Source organism: Rhincodon typus, chromosome 19 (genome assembly GCF_021869965.1).
Source record: "Rhincodon typus isolate 14 chromosome 19, sRhiTyp1.1, whole genome shotgun sequence".
NCBI classification, from domain to species: domain Eukaryota; kingdom Metazoa; phylum Chordata; class Chondrichthyes; order Orectolobiformes; family Rhincodontidae; genus Rhincodon; species Rhincodon typus.
Genome location: NC_063350.1, coordinates 976,285 through 1,000,240, shown reverse-complemented (window position 1 = coordinate 1,000,240; position 23,956 = coordinate 976,285). Strand labels below are relative to the sequence as shown.

Here is a 23,956-nt window from a genome sequence, read left to right as displayed (position 1 = left end):
TAATGAGTCAATCATTTTTCAGTAGAACCGACTTCAGAAGGATTAGCACAACATTCAAAGGATAGGAGCTCTGATCAATGTCTTCAATACTCAACTGGGGCATACCTTCAGGTCACTACGTGAAGGTTTAAAAACAGATTTCAGACTCAGAGCCAACAGCATTACCAACACAGCCAAACTCACCTATTTAGTCCAATTAAATTTAGGCAGTATTGCATAAAATCTATAACCAGTAAAGCGGTCAATCTTTCAGATATCCAGTGAAATGTCTGGAAAAGGAGATCACGCTGGTGCAATGGAATTTTACCCTGTTTTCAACATCCCATTGAGAATAACAAGGCATTCTCTGGCCAAACGCAAAATGGAAACACAATTTATCCAACCACAACGATGGCCGTATTCTCCAAATACACTGCACTCGCAGAACACCTATCCCACAGTAAGCATCTGCAAGTCTATAGGTGAGCTCACCATACCGATGGGACTGCTGGTCAGAGGCCATGGACTTCCATTTGTTGATATGTCTGCTAGCAGGTCAGGTGACCTCTCACCTTGCAAACATGGGATGACCAAATGCTAAATTGAACCATCTACACAGAGGCTACCAATGTTCCAGGGAGACGATGGAGTGTGGGAAAGATGCAGAGAAGAGAGGGCGAGAAAGAGTAAGTGGCAGAGATAATGGAAAAGAATTACATTATTCTGATTTTCCCAGAAACCTGTACCACTGGACTGAACCAATGAAAATAATCCTCAAGTTAAAAATGTAGCTCTGTAAAGAACTAGCAGCAGCTAGGAATGTATTTGGAAGATCTGGCATGCTCATTGGGAACAGCAGTCTAGCTGGTGGCTGCTGACAGTTCTGTGTATTGATCCTCGCAAATTCAACACAGATAACTGCCAATGCTCCAACACAATCCACTCTCCTACCATACCCAATCCAAAGTAGGCTCTGGCTCTGCATTCTGCCCTGTACTAGATATTTCCCCACTGATCCATTCACGTAGATGTGTTGCCAGGCCAGGCTCCATCCCTCACAGAGCTCTGCTGACAACTGAGTGAGTGAAGACAGACAGAGCTGCCCTAAGCATCCAGCGTCAACTTTAAAAACTTCCTTTCCTTCACCTCCAGCCTCTCGTGGCATGCCAAGTAACTGGTGCCACGAAGGCAGATGAAATATAATACGAATAAATGTGAGGCTATCCACTTTGGAGAAAAACTAGTAACGCAGGTTATCTGAATGACAACAGAGTGGGAAGAGGGGAGCTGCAACGAGACCTAGGTGTCCTTGAACACCAGTTGCTGAAGCGTGCACATGCAGCAGGTAGTGAAGAAGGCACAGAGTATGTTGGCTTTCACAGTGAGTGGATTTGAGGACAGGAACAAGGATGTCTTGCTGCAACTGTACAGGGCCTTGGTGAGGTCACACCTGGAGTGCTGTGTGCAGTTTTGGTCTCCTTATCTGAAGAAGGATGTTCTTGCTATTGTGGGAGTACAGCAAAGACTTACCAGACTGATTCCTGGGATGGCAGGGCTGACAAATGAGAAGAGGTTGAATTGATTAGGATAAATATTTGCTGGAGTTCAGAAGAATGAGAGAGGATTTCATAGAAACCTATAAAATTCTAAGAGGACTAGAATGGGTGTTTGAATGAAGAATGTTCCCAAATGGCAGGAGAGTCCAGAACCAGAGGTCACAGTCTAACGATACGTGGTAAGCAATTTAGTATTCAGATGAGGAAAAATTTTTTCATCTAGACAGTACCGAGCCTGTGGTATTCTCTACCATAGAAAGTAGTCGAAGCCAAAACATTTCAATGTTTTCAAGGAAGACTTAGATATAGTTCCTCGGGCTAATACAATCAAAGGATATGGGTTGGAAGTAAGAACAGCGTACTGAGTTGGACCATCAGCCATGATCCTATTTTCTATGATTCCATGTAGATCCATTGGAATGTGGAGATTTGACATTCAGCAGTAATCTTCGATTTACTTAGAACATAGAACAGTACAGTACAGCACAATACAGGCCCTTTGGCCTACGATGTTGTGCCGAACTTTTACCCTAAACCCACGGTCTATCGAACCTCCACCCCTATCTTATACTATCATCCATATGCCTATCTAATTGCTGCTTAAATGCCCCTAATGACTCCACTACCCTCTCCAGCAATGCAATCCACGCCCTTACCACTCTGAGTAAAGAGCCTACCTCTGACGTCTCCCCTACATCTACCTCCACTCACTTTAAAACTATGTCCCCTCGTAATAGCTACCTCCACCCTAGGAAAAAGTCTCTGGCTGTCTACTCTATCTATACCTCTGATCATTTTGTACACCTCTATCAAGTCACCTCTCATCCTTTGTCGTTCTAAAGAGAAAAGCCCTAGCTCTCTCAACCTTTCCTCGTAAGACCTTCCCTCCATTCCAGGCAACATCCTGGTAAATCTCCTCTGCACCTTTTCCAACGCTTCCACATCTTTCCTGTAATGAGGCGACCAGAACTGGACACAATACTCCAGATGTGGCCGAACCAGGCTTTTGTATAGCTGGAGCATAACTTCACGGCCCTTGAACTCAAATCCCTCTATTAATGAAAGCTAACACACCATACGCCTTCTTAACAACTCTATCCACCTGGGTGGCAGCTTTCAGGGAACTGTGGACATGAACCCCGAGATCCCTCTGCTCCTCCACACTGCCAAGAATCGTTCCGTTAACCCTGTATTCTGCTTTCAACTTTGTCCTTCCAAAATGAATCACCTCACGCTTTTCAGGGTTAAACTCCATCTGCCACTTCTCAGCCCAGCTCTGGATGCTATCAATGTCCCTTTGAAACCTAGAACAGCCCTCCGCACTGTCCACAACTTGACCCCACCGTCGTGTCGTCCGTGAACTTACTAATCCACCCTTCCACTCCTACATCCAAATCATTTACAAAAATCACAATCACTTGAACATGCACTGGTGTGTAACTAACATACAATTCCAGTTGATCTTGAACTCATTGATACAAGATCTCAGTAATTCTTAGTTTCATGAGCTACACTGGAGTTTCAGCTAACATTTGCTACAGGCATTGCCAATAGGTTTTTAGATGAGCGGAGAACAGGGATATTAACAACTGCTTGCTTCATTCTACTTCCAGTAAAGAGGACAGCTCTCGGGAGATAAAGCAAACACGGAGACGCAAGCAATGAAAAAGCAACATTTCCATCGGCATTCAAATTACAGAGCAATTTAAAGATATTTCAATTTGGTCTTGATACTGTGAATCAGCACACTTTGATATAGTCAGGAAGAACTGTGTTACAGTTAAGTATAGGAAGTCCTTTCTCTTGATGGGAGCTGACTACCTTAAACCATCATCTCCAGTACCCATTCATCCCAGCTTCTAATCCTGCCTTGGTTAAATTAATTACAAATTCCCACTAATCTCTGATCCCATTGACTATGAAGCGTCCCAGTCTTCATACGCCTGCCTACCATGTACCATTATCAATTTGCTTGTGACCCATTAACAATCCCATTTCTGACAGGAGATTGACCAAGTGGGTGCAGGAAGGAGGTTTCCCTAGCTGTGGGGGTCTAAAACTAGGGGACAGGGTCTCAGAATATGAAACAGGCCTCTTAGATCAGGAGGATTGCATTTACTCACTAGATAGTGAATATTTGGACCTCTCTGTCACAGAGGCAGGAGAAGCTCAAACACTGAGTGTATTCAAGGCTTAGATCAATACACTTCTAAATGTTAAAGACATCTTAGGGATAACGGGGATAGTACAGGAAAATGACACTAAGGTAGATCAGCCATGATCTGGTTGAATGGTGGAGCAGATTTATGGGGTCAATTGTCCTTCTCCTACTTTTATTTTCTATTACCTGTTCTTTTAACACCCCCACTTCAGTCAAGTCCATTAGGGTTTTGAGGTTGGTTTGCTCGCCGAGCTGGTTTCTTGTTTCGCAGACGGTTCGTTACCATGCTGGGTAACTTCCTCAGTGCAGCCTCCGATGTAGCGTTGGTGTGTTCTCCCGCCTGGTTTTTAAACTCTGGGGTCAGTTGAGATGGATCGCCTCACTTCCGGTTTTCCTTCGTAGTGGAACGTATATGGTGTCGAGTTCAATATGTTTATTAATAGCATGCTTCGTGGAGTGCCAGGCTTCTAGGAATTCTCGTGCCTGTCTCTGCTTTGCTTGTCCCAGGATATTGGTGTTGTCCCAGTCGAAATGGTGGTTCTCCTTGTCCATGTGGATTGTGATGAGTGAGTACTGGTCGTGTCTTTTTGTAGCCAGTTGGTGTTCATGTACTCTTGTTCCCAGAAGCCTGGCACTTTACGAAGCATGCTATTAATAAACATATTGAACTCAACCCCATATACATTCCACCACGAAGGAAAACCAGAAGTGAGGCAATCCATCTCAACTGACCCCAGAGTTTAAAAACCAGGCGGGAGAACATACCGACGCTTCATCGGAGGCTGCACTGAGGATGTTACCCAGCATGGTAACGAAACGTCTGCGAAACAAGAAACCAGCTTGGCGAGCCAACCAACCTCAACACCCACAACCCGAACTACAAATCTACTCCAAAATCCATTTGCTTTCTAAAACCACTTCCACAGAAAGTGGGCAACACTGGTTAGCTAATGTTACCCATCTATAACTGCTTGAGAAGATGGTGGTGAGCTGCCTTCTTGAACCGCTGCAGTCCATGTGCAGTAGTTTGATCCACAACGCTATTAGGGAGGGATTCCAGGATTTTGACCCAGAGGCAGTGAAGGAACAGCAACATATTTCCAAGTCAGGATGCTGAGTGGTTTGGAGGGGAACTTCCTGGTTGTGGTTGGGTTCCCATGTCTTCCTTAGATTTTCTTATGAGATAGTTTAACAGTGAAGTCTCTACTTTGTAGCACACCTACATGCAGACTGGATATTTTTCTGGATTTGTTTGCCTCTTGGTAGGCAACAACTCAATTTTTCCTTTACTTGGCCCAATGAGTCTACTCCAGCATTCAATGAGATCATGGCTGATTTGATAATCCGCAACTCCACTTTCCTGCCCTTTGATCTCTTACTAAATAAAAATCTCTCAGCCTTGTATATGTTAAATGGCCCAGCCTCAACAGGCTTCTGTGGTAAAGAATTCTACAGATGTACTATCCTCTGAGAAATTCCTCTACATCCATGTCTTAAATGTGCAACCCTTTACACTCCCAGCTAGACTCTCTCACACAGGGAAACAACCTTCCCGCACCTAATCTGTCAAGTCCCTCAAGAGTCTTATTGTCAGCCTGAAAACGTCCCTTCACCAACATCACAAGCTCTTAACTGATTAAGGAGCCTTACGTGCAGTGCCTTATTGAATGCCTTTTGGAAATCCAAATATATTACACCCACTACTTCCCCTTTATCTATCATGCTCGTCACCGCCTCGAATTCTAGCCAATTTGTTAGGCATGATTTTTCCCTTCATGAAGCCATGCTGATTCTGCTTAATCATATTAAGTATTCATAAGAACATAAGAACTAGGAGCAGGAGTAGGCCATCCAGCCCCTCAAGCCTGCCCCGCCATTTAATAAGATCACGGCTGATCTTTTTCAGACTCAGCTCCACTTACCCGCCCACTTACCATAGCCCTCAATTCCTTTACTGTTCAAAAATTTATCTAGCCTTGCCTTAAAAACATTCAGTGAGATAGCTTCAACCGCTTCACTGGGCAGGGAATTCCACAGATTCACAACCCTTTGGGTGAAGAAGTTCCTCCTGACCTCAGTCCTGCATCTGCTTCCCTTCATTTTGAGGCGATGCCCTCTAGTCCTAGTTTCACCTGCGAGCGGAAACAACCTCCCTGCCTCCACCTTATCTATTCCATTCGTAATCTTATATGTTTCTACAAGATCTCCTCTCATTCTTCTGGATTCTAATGAGTATAATCCCAGTCTACTCAGTCTCTCCTCATAATCCAACCCTCTCAACTCTGGAATCAACCCAGTGAATCTCCTCTGCACCCCCTCCAGTGCTAGTATAACTCTTCTCAAGTAAGGAGACCAAAACTGCACACAGCACTCCAGGTGTGGCCTCACCAGGACCCTATACAGCTGCAGCATAGCCTCCCTGTTTTTAAACTCCATCCCTCTAGCAATGGCAGACAAAATTAAATTTGCCTTTTTAATTACCTGCTGCACCTGCAATCCTACTTTTAGCGATTCATGCACAAGGACACCGAAGTCCCTCTGCACAGCAGCGTGCTGCAATTTTTTACCACTTAAAACATAGTCCATTTTGCTGTTATTCCTACCAAAATGGATGACCTCACACTTATCAACATTGTACTCCATCTGCCAGACCTTTGCCCACTCACTTAGACTATTGAGATCCCTCTGCAGACTTTCAGTGTCTTCTGCACACTTTGCTCTACCACTCACCTTAGTGTCATCTGCAAATTTTGACACACCTCACTTATTCCCCGACTCCAAATCATTGTAAACAAATTATTCCCAAATGTTCTGCTATTACATCTTTTATAATAGATTAACGTTTTTACAATGAGATGCTAAGCCAACTAACTGGCTATTAAATTGCTCTTCCTTCCTTTTTTGAACAAGGGTGTTACATTGGCAGTTTTCCAATCCTCTGGGCCTTTATCAGCTTTTTGGAAAATCGCTATCAGTGCATCTACTGTCTCCTTGGTACTTAATTTGTTATCATAGGATGCAACCCATCAGGCCCAGAGGACTTTCTGGCCTTTAGCTTCCTGCCCTTTTTCCTCTTATGATAGTTATTTTAATTAGTTACTCCCCACTGTTGTCCCTTGATTATTCAGTATTTTTGGAATGGTACAAGTGTCTTCTACTGTGAAGAATAATGCAAAATACTTATTCAATACCTTTGCCGTTTTATCGTTCCCCAGTTTCATTCTCTGTCTCCTATCTCATCCTTTTTATATATTTAGAGAAGCTCTAGTTAAAGAATATCCTTTTTAATATCACTTGCTAGTTCACCAAAGTCTATTTTCTTCCTCTATTTTGTGGGTCACCGTGTTGTTTTATTTTTAAAAGCTTTCCCAATCCTCTGGTTCATCATTAGTTTTTATTCCCATTTACCCACGTTTCTCTCAAACCGAATTCTACCATGTTACGGTCACTGTTTCCTGGGGATCTCTTCCTTAAATCATTCTAGGAAACTGCCCCAAATATACTCAATGAATTCTTCCTTACGGCTACCTCTGCCAATTTGATTTTCCCAATTTCTATGAATAGAGTCATATCCATGATTAATATGCTGCATTTTTAAATGCCCTCATAATATCCTGATTTATTCTCTGTCCTTCAGTACAGCAACTGCTAGGGAGCCTGTAATTACTTCACCACTGTCTTCTTCCCCTTTTTAATTCTCATCTCTGCCCACATGAATTCCACATCTTCCAATCCGAGATCATTTCTTGTTATTGTACTAATCCTACTTCAGTAACAAAGCTACGCAACCAGACTTCCCGAGCTGCCTTTCCTTTTGAAAAGTCACATATCCTTGACTAAATTAGTTCCCAGCTCTGATCATCTTGTAATCATGTCTCCATTATGGCTGTATAATCATTCTCATTAACCTCTACATGCACTGTTAATTCATTTTTTTCCCCAACCAGATCATAGAATCCCTACAGTGTGGAAACAGGCCCTTTGGCCCAACAAGTCCACACCGACCCTCAAAGCATCCCACCAAGACCCATCCCCCTATAACCCACCTAATCTACACATCCCTGAACACTACGGGCAATTTAGCATGGTGAATCCACCTAGCCTGCACGTCTTTGGACTGTGGGAGGAAACCAGAGCACCCGGAGGAAACCCATGCAGACATGGGGAGAATGTGCAAACTCCACACTAACAGTTGCCCAAGGCTGAAATTGAACCTGGGTCCCTGGAGCTGTGAGGCAGCAGTGCTAACCACTGAGCCACCGTGCCACCATTTAAGTAAAGAGCCATTCATTTTGCCTTTTTAACCATTTCCTCCCACTCCAAGTTCCTCTCAAACCCTGAACAGATATCTATAACCCTGGCAGGGAACATCACCTTCAGGACATACTCTCACAGCTGCAGAGAACAATATTGATTCCCCTAATTATACCTTAGATCACGATTGTGTTCCTATTTCCTTCCCCCACTCGATTGGCTCCCTGTACCAAGGTGCCATAGCCAGTTTACTCATTGCCCCGAAAGTCTCACTCTTGACCGCACAGCTGGCAATAGCCTCCTAACTGGCAACTGCAGGGACCAAGGCTCCTATTTGGCTGCCCATTGGATCCCCAACAGCTGTCTCTCCCACAGTCAAAGACACTGGTCCTTGATCACAGGCCAAGACCGAATTAACTGATAGTAGATGTCTCCCGAAGCCAAGTGTCCATGTAGCTCTCTCTTCTCTGGTGGCTGAACGTCTGTAGCTCAGATGCCAGCTCCTCAGGTTCAGACCCAAAAGTTCTCAAGCTGCAAACACTTACTACCAATGTGTTTCCCCAGGAGCACCTTCATGACCAGCAGCTGTCACATGCTTTATTAGCAAGACATCACTCATACTGCCATGGCCAAAGTTTATTTAATTAATTAGTTACTCTAGTAACCCTCCTCTTTCAACTTGATTGAGACTTATGTAATACAGTTAGAAGTTGGAAACACATTAGCTTTGCCTGCAATACAAGAATCTGTAACTCCTACCAGTTTAATAAGTTTGTACTCCAATTTTATCTGCTTTCTCATGACAACTTTATTTTCTTGTGACTTACACCTTCTTGTGAGAATTAATGGTCATGGACCTGCACTATGCTTGAACAGCAGCTCCCGCAAGATTTAGGCCGCATGAATTATCTCCCCAAACAAAATTAACATTGTATTGTCATGGATATCAAAGCCTACTCTTTCCATTGAGAACATGAGATTTATCACACTTCAAAACGCTCTCCTTCAAGACTACATCAGCATAAGGGCAGGAATTGCAACTCAATTTAGTCCATTTGGCAAATGAGAAAATCAGCCCAATTGGGAAGTCAGACCACACAGCATGGTTGGAACTCCCACACAAAACCAGAGCTTCAGCTACGAGCAGGATGTTGGTTGTTGACTGCTCAGCTCCACACCATCTCTGCAAGAATTCCTTGACCCAACCATCTTCAATGGCCTGGCCTCCATCATAAGATCAGAAGTTGGGGTGCACAATGATCATCACCAATCGCAACTCCTCAGATACTGAAACAGGTTATATTCCAAAAGATAATTATTTAACCAGTATTAAAATATACACGAGTTTTATTACAGAATTAGCCCCGCTCCATAAAACACACACCTTACTGATGACTAGCTGCCCATATTTATACAACATTTCAAATCCAATTAACTCAATTCATATATCTATCACCTACATAAGAACATAAGAACTAGGAGCAGGAGTAGGCCATCTGGCCCCTCGAGCCTGTCCCGCCATTTAATAAGATCATGGCTGATCTTTTTCAGACTCAGCTCCACTTACCTGCCCGCTCACCATAACCCTTAACTCCTTTACTGTTCAAAAATTTATCTAGCCTTGCCTTAAAAACATTCAGTGAGATAGCTTCAACTGCTTCACTGGGCAGGGAATTCCACAGATTCACAACCCTTTGGGTGAAGAAGTTCCTACTGACCTCAGTCCTAGATCTGCTTCCCTTTAAACATTAAACATTCTTCAGACCATATTAGATGATACCAAAGCAATTCATATCCAAATGCAGCAAGACCTGGACAATATCCAGGTTAGGGAAACCCTATTGCTGTCAATTCAAGCCATACAAGTGCTAGGTAAAGACAACTGGCAACAAGACAGAATCTAACCATCGTCCCTTGACATTCAACAGTGTCATCATCACTGAATCTTTCACAATCAACATCCAGGGGTGGGTGGGGGTTTGCCATTAACCAAAAGCTGAACTGCGCTAGCTGTATAAATTTTGTGGCAATATGAGCAGGTTAGACGCTAGGAACCCTGGAGCAAATAACTCCCCTCCTGACTCCCCACAGCCTATCCACACCAGCCACAAAGCACAAGTCAGGACTGTGATGGAACATTTTCCCACTTGCCTAGATGGGTGCAACTCAAGAAGCTTGACATGATCCAGGACAAAGAAGTCCACTTGATTGGCACCACATCCATAAGCTTCTACTCTATCCACCACCAAAATTCAGTGGCAGCATTGTGTACCATCTACAAAACAAAACAGCAAAAATTCTAAGATCCTTAGATTGCACATTTCAAACACATGACCACTTCTATCTAGAAGGACAATGGCAGAAGATACATGGGAATACAACCACCTCCAAGTTCCCCTCCAAGCCAGTCACCATCCTGACTTGGAAATATACTGCCATTCCTTCAGTGTCGCTGGGTCAAAATCTTGGAACTCCCTCCATAACGTTACGAATCTACCTTCTCCAAAGGATCTGCAGTGGTTCAAACTGACAGCTCATTCTCAACTTCTCCACAGCAATTAGCAATAAATGTTGGCCCAGAAAGCAAGGTTCACATCATGAACAACTGAATAAAGGGAACAAGGTGAGGCAGGGAAAGGATATTTCATTTAAATAACCAACAGCACCCTGAAAGGACTGACAGCAATTACATGTAAACAGCTCTAATGGTTTAAAAACAAAACATTAATGAAGGCGCGTTTGCCGATGGGCTTGCTCAGGACAAAGGGGGAGAGGCAATGGCCACCCCTGGGCAAACTACAGGTTTACTGAGAAACTATCATTGTGCACCTAGTAGAAAAAAAAGGTACATGCTACAGTTGTGGTGGTTCTGGAGTGCAAGCAGGGAATAGCTATGTAGGGGGCATGAGGTTCTGCAGATTCCAGTTCAGGCCTTAGGGAATGGGCCAGTTGGAATTGTTCTCACCTCAGGAGGTGGTGGTTGTGGTTTCCAGTCTCACTTCAGGACCTGAGTATGTAATCCAATTGATACTGTCAGAAGGGATATCTTGGAATGAAACATTAACACAGAAAGCTCATCTGAATACTCCATAAACTGAGGCATTCTTCATTGCACTTTTCAATAAAAAACCCCTATAAAGCTGAGGTGCAGCACACATACTCTGTCCAGGTCCGGGTGCACCAGGGCCACGTAGTCATTGCAGGCAATAACATTTCCAAGTGCAGAAAGACGTTCCTCAACTCTCTGGATGGCCACAGAGTCTGGCAAACAATTGCGGATATGCTGTAACTCCTGATCTGTTGTGTTGTTAGGGACCAATAACCCATGTCGATTACCTAGAGAAGACAAATCCACCAATTAGACCAAGACCGAAAGTGCACCATTTACTCTGAATAGGTTCAACCAAGCATGATTTCTCATGGTGTGGCCGACAACACAAATCAGGTTTGATGTTACTGTTTAACAGCTTCACCAGTTTATAGTTATTGTGTTCATTTTCTTTTCCACTTGGGCCCCTTGATTATTTAGTAATTTTGGAATGCTATTAGGGTCTTCTACCATGAAGACTGATGCAAAATATTGATTCAACTCCTCTGCCATTATTTCCTCAGCCACATTTTCCAAAGGGTCGGTGTTCTCTTTGGCCTTTCTTTTCCTTTGTACATACTTAAAGGAGCTTTTACTATCCATTTTAAATTACTTGCTAGTTTACCCACAGTTTATATTCTCCCTCATCTTTTGTTGGCTTTTAAAACTTTCCCAATCTTCTGATTTACGACTAATCTTTACCATGCTGTAATTTTTTTCTTTCAATTTGACTCTATCCTTCACTTCCTCGCTTAACCATGGCTAGTTTATCTCCTTTCTAGGATCTTTCTTGCTCACTGGGGCATAATATCCGAGTCACAAACTATTTCAAGGGTATTGGTTAGGCTACTTTTCGAACACTACATTCATTTCTGGTCTCCCAGCTACAGGAAAAATATTGTAAACTTGAAAGAATGCAGAAAAGATTAAGAAGGATGTTGCTGGGGTTGAAGGGTTGGGGTTGAAGGGTTTGAGCTGTAGGGGGAGGCTGAATAGGCTGGGTCTATTTTCCCCGGAGTATCAGAGGCTGAGGCGTGACCTTTTAGAGGTTTATAAAATCATGAGGGGCATGGATAGGGTGATTAGCCAAAGTCTTTTAAAACTGAAGGGCACAGGTTTAAGGTGAGAGGGGAAAGATCTAAAAGGAATCTAAGGGCAACTTTTTCATACAGAGGGTAGTATGTGTACAGAATGAGCTGCCACAGAAAGTGGAGGAGGCTGGTACAACTACAACAGTTAAAAGTTATCTGGATGGGCAGATGAGTAGGAAGGGTTTAGAGGGATTTTGGCCAAATGCTGGCAAAAGGGACTAGATTAGTTTATGATATCTGGTCGGCATGGACGAGTTGGACTGAAGGGTTTGTTTCCATGTTGTACATCTCTATGACTCTGCCATTGTTCTTCAGAAAAAATGGTTGAAATCCCTCCCCAGTCCACTCCAGCAAACTTGGCCATCATCCCCAAGTAATGATTCTCTTCCTAGCCTTGGAAATTCCTTTACTCTTTGATGGAGACATGGGTGTTGGTAGCAAGGCCAGCATTTGGTACCCATCCTTAACTGACCTTGAACAGGGACGATTGCTTGGCCATCTCACACAGCAGTCAAGAATCAACTACTCCGATAAAAGCAAAATTCAACAGATGCCAGAAATCTGAAATAAAAACAGCAAACAAAGAAACTCAGCAGTTTTGGCAGCATCCCTAGAGAGAGAAACATTTAATGTTTTCAGCCCAAACTTCAGAAGAGGAGTTGTTATTGGACTGGAAACATTAATTCTGTCTCTCTCCACAGATGCTGTCAGATCTGCAGGTTTCTCCAGCATTTTCTGTTTTTATTTTAGAATCAACCAGTGCTGTGGGTCTGGGGTCACACTGAGGCCAGATTAGGTAAGGACAGCAGATTAGGGTGGCTCAGTGGTTAGCACTGCTACCTCTCAGCGCCAGGGACCCGGGTTCAATTCCAGTCTTGGGCGACTGTCTGTGTGGGGTTTACACATTCTCCCAAGGTCTGTGCTGGTTTCCTTCCAAAGATGTGCAGGTTAGGTGGACTGACAATGCTAAATTGCCCATAGTGCCTAGGGTAGGGGGTGGGTCTGGGTGGGGGGGAATCAGTGAGGACTCGATGGGCTGAAAGGCCTGCTCCCACGCTGGAGGGATTCTATGATTTCCTCTCTGAAGGACGAGTGAACCAGAAGGGTTTTAAATAAAATATAATGATAACTTCATGCTCACCATTACAGTGACAAGCTTACTATTCCAGATATATCTTTAATCAGATTTAAATTCCACTGGCTGCCATGGTAAGATTTGAACCCAGTTCCTTAGAGCATCAGTTTCTATTTATTTGTGGGACATGGGTGTCGCTGGCTGGCCAGTATTTCTTGCCCATCCCTAGTTGCCCTTGAGAAGGTGGTGGTGAGCTGCCTTCTTGAACTGCTGCAGTCCACCTGCTGTGGGTTGACCCACAATGGCATTAGGGGAGGAACTGCAGGATTTTGACCCAGCGACAGTGAAGAAACAGCGATATATTTCCAAGACAGGATAGTGAGTGGCTTGGAGGGGAACTTGCAGGAGGTGATGTTCCCATATACCTGCTGCCCTTGTCCTTCTAGATAGAAGTGATCGTAGGTTTGGAAAGTGCTGTCCAAGGATCTTTGGTGAATTCCTGTAGTGCATCTCGTAGATAGTACACACTGCTGCTACTGAGCATCGGTGGGGAGTGGATGTTTATGGATGTAGTGCCAATCAAGCGGGCTGCTTTGTCCTGGATGGTGTCACCTTTCTTGAGTGTTGTTGGAGCTGCACCCATCCAGGCAAGTGGGAAGTATTCCATCACACTCCAGACTTGTACCTTCTGGATGATTGACAGGCTTTGGGGGGGTCAGCAGGTGTGTTACTCGCCTCAGCATTCCCAGCTTCTTACTTACTCTTGCAGCCGCTGTGTTTATGTGGTGAGTCCAGTTGAGTTTCTGATCAATGATAACCCCAGGATGTTGATAGTGGGGGATTTAGCGATGGTAACACCATTGAATTTCAAGGGGCGGTGGTTAGATTGTCTCTTATCGGTGATGGTCATAGCCTGGCATTTGTGTGGCACGAATGCTACTTGTCACTTGTCAGCCCAAGCCCGGATATTATCCGGATCTTGTTGCATTTGAGCATGGACTGCTTCAGTATCTGAGGAGTCGCGAATGGTGCTGAACATTGTGCAATTATCTGACCTTATGATGGAGGGAAGGTTCTTGATGAATCAGCTGAAGATGGTTGGGCCGAGGACAATACCCTGAGGAACGCCTGCAGAGATGTCCTGGAGCTGAGATGATTAACCTCCAACAACCACGACCATCTTCCTCTGTGCCAGGTATGGCTCCAACCATCAGAGAGTTTATCCCCTGATACCCGTTGATTCCAGTTTTACTATGGCTCCTTGATGCTACACTTGATCGAATGCAGTCTTGATATCAAGGGCTGTCACTCTCACATCACCTCTGGAATTTAGCTCTTTTGTGCATGTTTGAACCAAGGCTGTAAAGAGGTCAGGAGCTGAGCGGCCCTGGCGGAACCAAAACTAGGCATCACTGAGCAGGTGCTGCCTGACAGCACTGTTGATGACACCTTTCATCATTTCACTAAATATTGACAGTAGGCTAATGGGGCGGTAATTGGCCATGTTGGATTTATCCTGCTTTTTAGTTACAGGACATACCTGGGCAATTTTTCACATTGCCAGATAGATACCAGTGTTGTAATTGTACTGGAACAGCTTGGCTAGGGGAGAAGCAAGTTCTAGAGCACAAGTCTTCAGTACTATTGCTGGAATGTTGTCAGGGCCCATTGACTTTGCAGTATCCAGTGTCTCCAACCGTTTCTTGATATCATGAGGAGTGAATCGAATTGGCTGAAGACTGGTATCTGTAATGCTGGGGACCGCTGCAGGAGGTCGAGATGGATCATCCACTCAGCACTTCAGGCTGAAGATTGCTGTGAAAGCTTCAGCCTTATCTTTTGCACTGATGTGCTGGGCTCTCCCATTATTGAGGATGGGGATATTGTGGAGCCTCCTCCTCCAGTGAGTTGTTTAATTGTCCACCACCATTCGCAACTGGATGTGGCAGGACCGCAGAGCTTAGATCTGATCTGTTAGTTGTGGGATCCCTTAGTTCTCTCTATCACTTGCTGCTTTTGTTGTTTGGCATGCGAATCATCCTGTTTGGTGGCTTCACCAGGTTGATACCTCATCTTCAGGTATGCCTGGTGCTACTCCTGGCATACCCTCCTGCACTCTCCATTGAACCAGGGTTGATCCCCTGGTTTGATGGTAATGGTTGAGTGGGGGTAATCCAGGCCATGAGTTACAGATTGTGCTGGAGTACAATTCTGCTGCTGTTAATGGCCCAGTGCTTCATGGATGCCCATTCTGGAGTTGCTGGATCTGTGCGAAGTCTGTCTCATTTAGCAAGGTGATAGTGCCACACAACACGATGAAAGTTATTCTCAACTTGAAGGCGAGACTTCATCTCCAAAAGGACTGTCCGATGGTCACTCTTACCGATACTGTCATGGACAAATGCAACTGCAGCTGGCAGATTGGTAAGGATGAGGTCAAGTATGTTTTTCCCTCTTATTGGTTCCCTCACCACCTGCTGCAGACCCAGTCTAGCAGCTATGTCCTTTTGGACCCGACCTGCGAGCCACTCTTGGTGGTGGACACTGAAATCCCCCAACCAGAGTACATTCTGTGATCTTACCATCCTCTTTCAAGTGTTGTTCAACATGGAGCACTGATTGATCAGCTGAGGGAGGTCGGCATGTAGTAATCAGCAGGAGGTCTTCTTGTCCATGTTTATCCTGAACTTCATGGGGACCGGAGTCAACATTGAGGACTCCTAGAGCAACTCCCTCCCGACTGTATATCGCTGTGCCGCCACCTCTGCTGGGTCTGTCCTGTGGGACCGGACATATCCATGGATGGCGTCTGGGACATTGTTTGTAAGGTATGATTTTGTGAGCTTAACTATATCAGGCTGTTGTTTGACTAGTCTGTGAGACAGCTCTCCCAATTCTGGCACTAGGCCCCAGATGTTAGTGAGGAGGACTGTGTAGGGTCATTAGGACGGTTTCTGCTGTTGTCTTTTCCGGTGCCATGGTTGATGCCAGGTGATCTGTCCAGTTTCATTTCTTTGAAAATTTGTAGGGATTGGTACAACCGAATGGTTTGCTAGGCCATTTCAGAGGGCAACTGAGAGTCAATCACATTGCTGTGGGTCTAGAGTCACATGTAGGCCAGACCAGGTGAGGGTGGCAGATCTTCCTTCCCTGAACAACACTGTTGGAATATCCCATCTGGTTCATTAATCGGCAATAATTTCATGGTGATCAGTAGATTTGTAACTCCAGACTTTTTTCTATTGAATTCAAATTCCACCATCTGGGGTGGTGGTATTCAAACCCAGGTCCCCAGAACATTAGCTGGGTTTCTGGATTAATAGTCTAGTGATAATACCAGTGACGACACCACAATGCCATCACGTGCCCAAAGGATTCAACATCAGCCACCTGTCTATGTAGATCCCAAATGCATCAGTAATACTTAGCACAGTTTCTTATAACCCAAATTTGTTAATGACAGATTGATGTGAAGGAATTGATGTGTCAGGTGATACAGATTATGAAAATATAGAATTTTGTTGTTGTTCAAGGCAGAGTTTGCCAAACTAAACAGACAGCATCAGTTTTCACAAGGAGTATGCAGCGACCAGTTCCATCAATGCCATCCTCAAGACCTCTCCACACCAGGTATGTCAGTGAGGATTTACTTCTTCCCAGGTAATGCTTAAATGATGTTCAACATAAAGTACTGCCAGGAACAGGGAATTCCCTTGAAGCAGCAACATAGGTTTAAGGTGAGAGGGGAAAGATTTCAAAAGGGACCTGAGGGACAACTTCTTCACACAGAGGGTAGGATGTATACCGAATGAACTCTAAGAGGAAGTGATAGAGGTGGATACAATTACAGCATTTAAAAGACATTAGGACAGATATGTGGATTATGGTCCAAAGTAGGCAAATGGGACTAATTTAGTTTGGGATACCTGGTTGACAAGAATGAGTTGGATTGAAGGGTCTATTGCCATGCTCTATGACACTAGCTAGTGCTGTTTTAAGCATTCGGAGAAAGCCTAGAGAGCCATCAAAGTTAAGATCAGCAGCCCAGATATGATGTAATACCTAGGCTAATGGGTGTAGGGTGCCACTGTAGGCCAGCTCATGAAACTGAAGTACAAATGGGGGAGGCAGACTGCTTAGCATCACCAGAGCAAGCAGTTAGAATACTAATAATGCCAGTTGTCCTGTTTAGGAGCATGAGGATAGAAAAGTCAAACCCCTCACCCTGGATAAGCATCGAAATAAAAAATCAGCACACACGAGATAATAATCTTTATTAAAGTGACGTGTTGAAAAGAGAAAGCAAGAATCCAATTCTGATCACAGCTTGGAGGAGAATTCATATGCAGCCTCACAACATACCTTCCAAGTCAGCCACTGAGCCTTATAAACAGAACTGATAAAATATTCATGGCTGTCACTTCCATCAGCTCCTGATCATAGTGCTGTAGTCAGCAGGAATAAATTACACAACAGCAAGCCTGGCTAGATACAGCCACAGAGTGTACAGTAATCCAAGAATATAGCCTAATGGTATTATCGCTGGACTGTTAATCCAGAGACCCAGATAACGCTCTGGGGACCCAGGTTCGAATCCCACCATGGCAGATGGTGGAATTTGAATTCAGTAAATATCTGGAATAAAGAATGTAATGATGACCATGAATCCATTGTCGACTGTCGGAAAAACCCATCTGGTTCACTAATGTCCTTTAGGGAAGGAAACGGCCATCCTTACCTGGTCTGGCCTACATGTGACTCCTGACCCACAGCAATGTGGTTGACTCAACTGCCCTCTGGGCAATTTTGGATGAGCAATAAATGTCAGCGATGCCCTCATTCCATGAATGAATAAAGAAAAAAAAAATTGCCACAGAGATGGGAATACAACCTTAGCACCAGATCCTGGCAGGGCATTAGTGAAAGTTTGGCTTTAGAGGGGAAAAAAACCGTCAATTTTGAAAGCATAGGGACTAAAGAGAACTAAATATTCATGTAAAAGGGGAAAAACTGTAAGGATATGGGGAAAGGTGAGGTTGTACACCTAGTACCTTCAACTACATGGTATAAAAAAAACCATTAAAGAAAGATAATTTCCCCACTATCACAGGAAAACAAATTCTTAATTCATTGGCAGTGTGTGCTGTATTATCAGCCTTCAGGCAGACAGGCAGGTTCAAATTAGAGGTTACCCATCTATTATTGAAGATAAAATACAGACTAAGCAGCTGCTTCATGTGGGATCAAACCCTGTAGAAGGTGACCTCAATTCCACAGCCTGCCTGGCAGGAATAACTGGATCCGATTTCAGACCTTTGTTGAGAGGTTATTTGAACCTGCAATTTTCCACCCCCAAATTACCAAATACATTATTGAATTGTTAGCGTTTCTGAAGGACAACATTCTTCAAGATTCTGGCTGGGAAGAACTGGCATTCACTATCCAGGGGTCATATTGGAGAGACTGTAAAGGACAGATAGTGCAGAAACACACAACATCCTCATCATGTGAATAATTACTCTGTCTAGCAAGAGGCCTTCATGTCTGCCGGCGCATTCAACTATCGATCTGAACCTATGCAGACTCACGTCAACACTCTGCTCCCCCTCAATCAATGAACTGTCATTGATTTGATCCTTTAAACCTAAAAAGGTCTCAGTTGAGATACAAACTACCTGAAGTGATTTAAAAGAAAGGATTTATATTATCACAGTACAGAAACTGACCATCCAGCCTGGTAGGTATATTATGATTCTGCTCTGTGTGAGCTACCTCCCAACCATTAACAGCATATCAAGTAGGTTGTACAGAACCAGAGTTGTTTAAGGATTAAAGAATTTCATTGGCAGATTATAGATTCAGAACGAACTGACAAAACAGCATTACTAGAGAGATCTCACACGCAGATACGAAAGATTGCAAAGGCAGGTATTTTAAAAGGTTAAGTTTTGAAGAATTCCAAGTTCCACAGTGACTTTTTAAAAAAAAAAATCAATTCAAACAATTCAATTCGAGTCAGTGTGTAGTGCAGGCAATATGAAACCCTTTTTCTTGATCATACTGGTAAAACCCATTACATTTTTCAGTAAGAGCAGAAATGTCACTTTTAAAATGCAAGACATTGAGTGAAACGAGATATTCTCATGTAAATTTAAAGTTGATACAATTAAATACCCAATTTTATCTCACTACATTTATTTTATTCATTCACAAGATGTGGGCGACACTAGCTAGGCCAGTGTTTACTGCACATTGTAGGAGGGCAATTAACAAACTCAACGGTGAGCAATAGGAAAGCGACTGGAAATGCAGACATCATTTGAGTGGGCCTCAGAGTCAGCACAGGAAGTCAGCTGTATTCAAATGGGCAGCTGTGCTTCCTCCATTATGATATTTACCATGCTTCAGAAACACTTCACTAGCTGTAGGAAATTCTGGGACATCCTGGATTTATAAAAGGCACTGAAAACCCTTCTTTCCATCCCCTTAAGCAAGTTCGAAATGCAAGTGCAGAGTGTCACCAGTATCAGGCAAGCTTGCAACCCAAACAGCACAAAATGGAATAATAATGATCACAGAGCTATGATATCAGATCATAGCTGTAACCAACAGGATGATTTCTAATACCTTTCCTAGGGTAGAATGCTTCACAGTAATCACCAGGCTTATTATATAGCACAGCACTAACTGCACCTGGCCTGAGAGGCATACTCTCTGCACCATCTATGTTTCTACAAAATTATTAAATGCAAGCAGAGTTTATCCACGTTCAAAACAAAACAGTAAAACTTATTCCAGTGCATCACAGTGAATTACTGTCAGGAGTATAGGCAGCCATCAGGTGGGTAACCAAATTAACCAGTGACTGGTGAAAAGAATGTTAGTGAGGACAATCAGGCAATGACAACTTCTGACAATAAAAATCTCGCCAGATGAGAAAAATAGATGAGGAACTCAGATCACTGTGGGGGAATCAAGTGCACAGCACGGAGGCATCAGCACCACCACATAAATTAATCTGAATTTCAAGAGAATCAGGAGCAGAGGTGAGTGCAGTGGCCATTATTCAGGAGGAGGTGCAGGGGAACCTGAAAGGACCAGACGGATTCCACCCCAGAGTTTTGAAGGAGATAGCAGAGGAGATTGTGGAGACATTGTGGTGACCTTTCAGGAATAACTGTTGTCAGGGATGACCTCCCCTTGACGAAGCTGTGCTGACTCAGCGCTATATTACCATGCACTTCCAAATACTCTGGCGTCAGGGAAAGTCTCAGAGGACAGGAAAATGGCTAATTTAACATCCCTATCTAGGAAGGAAGGCAGAAGACGGGAAACTATAGGCCAGTTAGCCTGACCCCTGTCATTGGTAAGATTTTAGAGTCCATTATTTAGGGTGAGATTGTGGAGTGCATGGTAAAATAGGATGGAGTTAGCATGGCTTCATTAAGGAGAGGTGATGCCTGACAAATCTGTTCGAATTCTTTGAGGTAACAAGCAAGTTAGACAAAGGAGAGTCAGTTAAAGTGATCGATTTGGATTTCCAGAAGACCTCTGACAAGGTGCCGCACAGAAGGCTGCTAATTAAGATAAGAGCCTTTGGTGTTAGAAGCAAGGTACTGGCATGGGTAGAGGATTGGCTGACTGGCAGAAAGCAGAGACTAGGGATAAAGGGGAAGGTTTCTGAAATGGCAGCCAGCGATTAGTGGAGTTCCGTAGAGGGCAGTGTTGGAACCACAACTGCTCACGATATACATTAACGATCTGAACGAAGGACAGAGGGAATTGTTGCTAAGTTTGCAGATAACACAAAGATAAGCAAAGATACAGGTAATATTGAGGAAGCAGGGTGGCTGTAAAGGACTTGGACAGGCTTGGAGAGTGGGCAAAGAAATGACAGATGGATTAGTGTGGGAAAGTAAGAGGTTATGCACTTTGGCAGGACGAATAGAGGCATAGCCAACTTTCTAAATGGGGACAGGCTGTGGAAATCTGACACACAAAGGGATTTGGCAATCCTCGTTCAGAGTTCCCTTGAGGTTAGCATGCAGGCTCAATTGGTAGTTAGGAAGGGAAATGCTTTGTTAGCATTCATTTCAAGAGGGCAAGAAATAAGAGCAAAGATGTATCACTGAGGCTGTATAAGGCTCTGGTCAGACCACATTTGGAATATTGAGAGCTGCTTTGGGCTCCATATCTGAGGAAAAGGTGTGCTGACATTGGAGGGTTGCGGGGGTCCAGAGGGGATTTACAAGAATGATCCTGGAGATGAAAGGCTTGTCATATCAGGAGCGGTTGAGGGCTCTGGGTCTGTACTCGATGGAGTTTAGAAGTAAAGAGGAAACTGTGTGATTGATGGACCAATTGCCTGAAACTCGTGTGAAGAAGTGAAAAGAATGTGGACAACAGAGATTCAAGAACATAAAATCCTGACAAGCAACAGGAGCATTGCAGTGAACCCTGTAATCTGAGGCCATTGAATTGCTTCCCACATTTTTTCCCCTCTTCCACCCATAGCACCAATTTTTCCATGCCTGTGCCATACTGTATGTGATTGTAGAGGGAGAGGGTTTAGAAGAGGGCTAAGGTTTTAACTGGTAGCTGACAATTCATTTGCTTTCTTATGGTTAAAGTTGTACTAATGCTGCACATAATCCTCCTGCCATCATACTGTATCTCATTGTATGGAAAACAGTAGTTCTCGTTAAGTACAGAAATGTGACCCATGTTTTCACTAGCCTGGGTCTAACTAACAGGTAAATTGGAGTCTCTGTATACTTTGATAAACGCTTAACTTTTGTGATGACTCTGGGGCTTGATTTCCAGAGTGCTATCCCCATGAGGGGTGACATTGACAAGTCAGTGTTGGGCAGAATGAGATAAAAAAGAAAATTAATGTTTCTCTCAGACAATGGCATTTCACTATATTGCACAGGGATTCATTTCTTTGCAGAGCCATTAACCTACAGATGGAGACTATTCAGCCCATCAAGTCCATGCTGGCTGTATACAACAATCTAGTCAACATATTTCCCAGCATAATCCCCACACTCCTACAGGTTCACTTCTCTCAAATATAAATGTAATTTCCTTTTGAAATCATTTCTCATCTCTGCTTCCAACAAGGTCAAAGAATCTGAAGAGGCACCTGATAAAGATGTGCAAAGATGAAAGGATTCAATAGTTTGGAGACTTGATCACTTGTGGGGAAGCCCAGAAGTCAGGTGCATAAATCCAAGACAGTCAACAATGAAGAGAAGGGTGCACTGACAGGGTGAGATACAGTATGATGGCAGGAGGTTGTGTGCAACATTAATAAAATTTAGACCATTTAGGATGAATGAACCATTTGATTTGTAATACTTAGCGAAAACCAAACTTTTGCATATTTTAAAAAAAAGCTTACCGACACACATTCTTCCAATTATTCTGCATCCCGCAATGGAAGCATGGACCACAGGAATAGTCTCAGATAACTCGCCTTCAAAAACTCTGAAAGAAAAACAGTTTGTTAGCAGCAAGCTCTCACCAGTTTGATTCACACAGTTTTCATGCAAACAGAGACTAGAAAAGGGTTTTGTGTAGATTTGTAGATCGGGTTGTGGACGTTCAGGTTGGTTGGCTCATCGAGCTGGTTCGTCGTTCCGCAGACGTTTCGTTACCATCCTGGGTAACATCATCAGTGCAGCCCCTGATGAAGCGCTGTTGTGTTTTCCCACCTGTTATTTAAACTCTGGTGTCCGTTGAGCTGGATTACCTCACTTGCGGTTTTCCTTCGTAATGGAGTGTAGATGGGGTTAAGCTCTATGTGTTTGTTGATGGCTTTCTTCGTGGAGTGCCAGGCTTCCAGGAATTCTCTGCTTTGCTTGTCTCAAGATCTTGGTGTTGTCCCAGTCGAATTGGTGGTTCTCCTTATCCATGTGGATGGAGATAGTGAGTATCGGCTGTGACTTTTTGTAGCCAATTGATGTTCGTGTACCCTTGTTGTTAATTTCCTTCCTGTTTGTCCAATGTAGTGTTTGTCACAGTCTCTGCAGGGAATCTTGTATATGACATTGGTCCTGTCCATAGTGGGTAGTGGGTCTTTGGTTCGGGTGAGTAGTTGGCGTAGGGTTGATGTGAGTTTGTGTGCTACTCTGATGCCCAGTGGTCGTAGGAGTCTTGTAGACGAAGGATGGAGGGAATTGTTGCTAAGTTTGCAGGTAACACAAAGATAAGCAAAGATACAGGTAATATTGAGGAAGCAGGGAGGCTGTAAAAGGACTTGGCCAGGCTTGGAGAGCAGGCAAAGAAATGACAGATGGAATAGTGTGGGAAAGTAAGAGGTTATGCACTTTGGCAGAAAGAATAGAGGCATAGCCAACTTTTTTAAATGGGGATAGGCTCTGCTCTGGGGGATAACACACTGCAGCAGCACAGAGCTACGGCAAGAAGAAGAGTACCTCTTCCAGGTATTCAAAGACATTGGATACCCAAAAAACTGGGTCAGAAGATGCCTATTACACGAACGACACCAGGAAGATACGACACGCCCCGGCACACTCATCACGCTACCTTACAGCAGGAACACATCTGAACTGGCCACAAGACTCCTACGGCCACTGGGCATCAGAGTAGCACACAAACCTACATCAAACCTACGCCAACTACTCACCCGAACCAAAGACCCATTACCCACCGGACCAATCCACAGGACCAATGTCACATACAAGATTCCCTGCAGAGACTGTGACAAACACTACATCGGACAGACAT

General features: G+C 43.9%; 2 protein-coding genes across 2 annotated transcripts in view; both read right to left on the bottom strand.

Moving 5' to 3' along the window:
- The window catches only part of eif6 (eukaryotic translation initiation factor 6), a 44,591-nt gene extending 21,894 nt beyond the window's left edge, over positions 1–22,697 (bottom strand). The window contains exons 1-2 of the mRNA XM_048608124.1: positions 22,608–22,697; positions 11,111–11,286 (exon numbers count right to left, since the gene is read on the bottom strand). Coding sequence (XP_048464081.1) covers positions 11,111–11,286; positions 22,608–22,617 — 186 coding nt within the window. The 5' untranslated portion in view covers positions 22,618–22,697. The remainder of the gene's footprint in view (positions 1–11,110; positions 11,287–22,607) is intronic.
- The window catches only part of osgn1 (oxidative stress induced growth inhibitor 1), a 194,437-nt gene that overhangs the window by 110,373 nt on the left and 60,108 nt on the right, over positions 1–23,956 (bottom strand). The gene's annotated exons all lie outside the window — the stretch shown is intronic.